The following is a 1,697-nucleotide window of genomic DNA, read 5'->3' as shown; positions in this document are numbered from 1 at the left end:
CATTGATGAAAAACTTAATGTACGTACATGTGGTCTTTTTCTTATCATTATTATTATTATTATAATTATTATTATTATTTAGTAGTAGTAGTAGCAGTAGTTGAAGCAGCAGCAGCAGCAGCAGCAGTAGTAGTAGTTTGATATGTGTACAATATTTTCTTTCAATACTCACAAAACCTCTACACGTATTGATGGCCTTTTATAATAACTGTCATTGTGATTGTAATAATAATAGCAATAATAATAATAATAATAATAATAATAATAATCACAAAACAATCTTCATCATCATCAGGAGTACGCGGCCTTGTACAACGATCACCTAGAGAGATGGGACAGGATACTGGACAGAGTGACGTCATTCAAAAATAATAATAATAATTATAATAATAATAAAAATAAAAATAATAATAAGGTGTGCAGTCGTAATGATGATGGTGGTACTGGTGCTGACAACGATATTGCTGATGATGATGACGTTGATAAAGCTGATGATGATGATGATGATTGTAAGAATAATAATAATAATAATAATTTTGGCGGTAATATCGGGCAAAAGATGCTATCATTTTGGAGTAGGAAAGACAGAATGAAAGATGAAAAGGGTAAAAGGATTGTGAAATTCGTTAAAACTTACAAGGAAGCTCTGGAAGACTTTATAATGTTGATAGGTTTGTATGTTTGTGTGTGTATATGTTTGTATGTATGTTTGTTTGTATGTATGTATGTATGTATGTATGTATGTTTGTTTGTGTGTATGTATGTATGTATGTTTGATGTATGTATGCATGCATGTATGAAGAAATTAAAAATAATTCATTTCAAAAAAATTATCTTCCATTGTTACGGGCGGAAGTAAAAAATGTATCTCTTACTTTCTCCCTCTCTCTTCCTCTTTCTCCCTCTCTCTCCTCTCTCTCTCTCTTTCTATCTCTTTTTCTCTCTATCTCACTCCACCCTTCTCTACCTATCCTTTTCTTAATAGAATTCGTCTTGCTATAAATAGAAATTTGATAAGAATGTACTTTTGAATGCCGAGTTGGGAATGTACACATACAAGTACAATGACGTATTTCCGACTTGATACAAAAGATTATATTCTAATTAATTATTAATTTAATATCATTGTTAAAGTAGTAGTAGTAGTGGCAGTAGTAGTAGTAGTAGTAGTAGTAGTAGTAGTGGTAGTAGTAGTGGTAGTAGTAGTAGTAGTAGTAGTAGTAGTAGTAGTAGCAGTAGTAGTATTAGTAGTGGTAGTAGTAGCAGTAGTAGTAGTAGTAGTAGCAGCAGTAGTAGTAATAGTAGTAGTAGCATTTAGGGGCGTTTAAAGTATAAAGTTCTTGAGTGAATATTTTTTCGTAAACTTTTTATATAAATAATAAGGCAATAAAAATAATGTAGTTTATTAATGTTATTAGTTGTTGTTGTTGTTATTAGTTGTTGTTGTCGTTGATGTTGTCGTTGATGTTGTTGTTGTTGATGATGATAATGATGTTGCTGTTGATATGGTTGTTGTTGTTGTTTATGATTATTTTTATTTTTTTGTAGTTCGATGTTTGTTCTTCTGTAATGTGTGTTTTTTGTTGTTTGAAGATTTTTTTTTCAATGTTTATCTGGATTGTTATTTCTTCGTAGTAGCAGAGGTACTGATAGTAGTAGTAGTAGTAGTGATGGTAGTAGTAATAGTAGTAGCAGCA

At 30.7% G+C, this 1,697-nt stretch overlaps 1 protein-coding gene across 1 annotated transcript in view; it reads right to left on the bottom strand.

Annotated features, from left to right (window-relative positions):
- Positions 1–1,433: 1,433 nt before the first annotated feature.
- HELRODRAFT_181481 (hypothetical protein) overlaps positions 1,434–1,697 on the bottom strand; it is a gene marked incomplete at both ends in the record, with an annotated part of 5,130 nt that continues 4,866 nt past the window's right edge. Inside the window, one exon of the mRNA XM_009031275.1 lies at positions 1,434–1,564. Coding sequence (XP_009029523.1) covers positions 1,434–1,564 — 131 coding nt within the window. The remainder of the gene's footprint in view (positions 1,565–1,697) is intronic.

Source organism: Helobdella robusta (genome assembly GCF_000326865.2).
Source record: "Helobdella robusta unplaced genomic scaffold HELROscaffold_71, whole genome shotgun sequence".
Classification (NCBI taxonomy): Eukaryota; Metazoa; Annelida; class Clitellata; order Rhynchobdellida; family Glossiphoniidae; genus Helobdella; species Helobdella robusta.
Note: the sequence above shows the minus strand (reverse complement) of the source record. Positions and strands in the feature narration are given on the sequence as shown.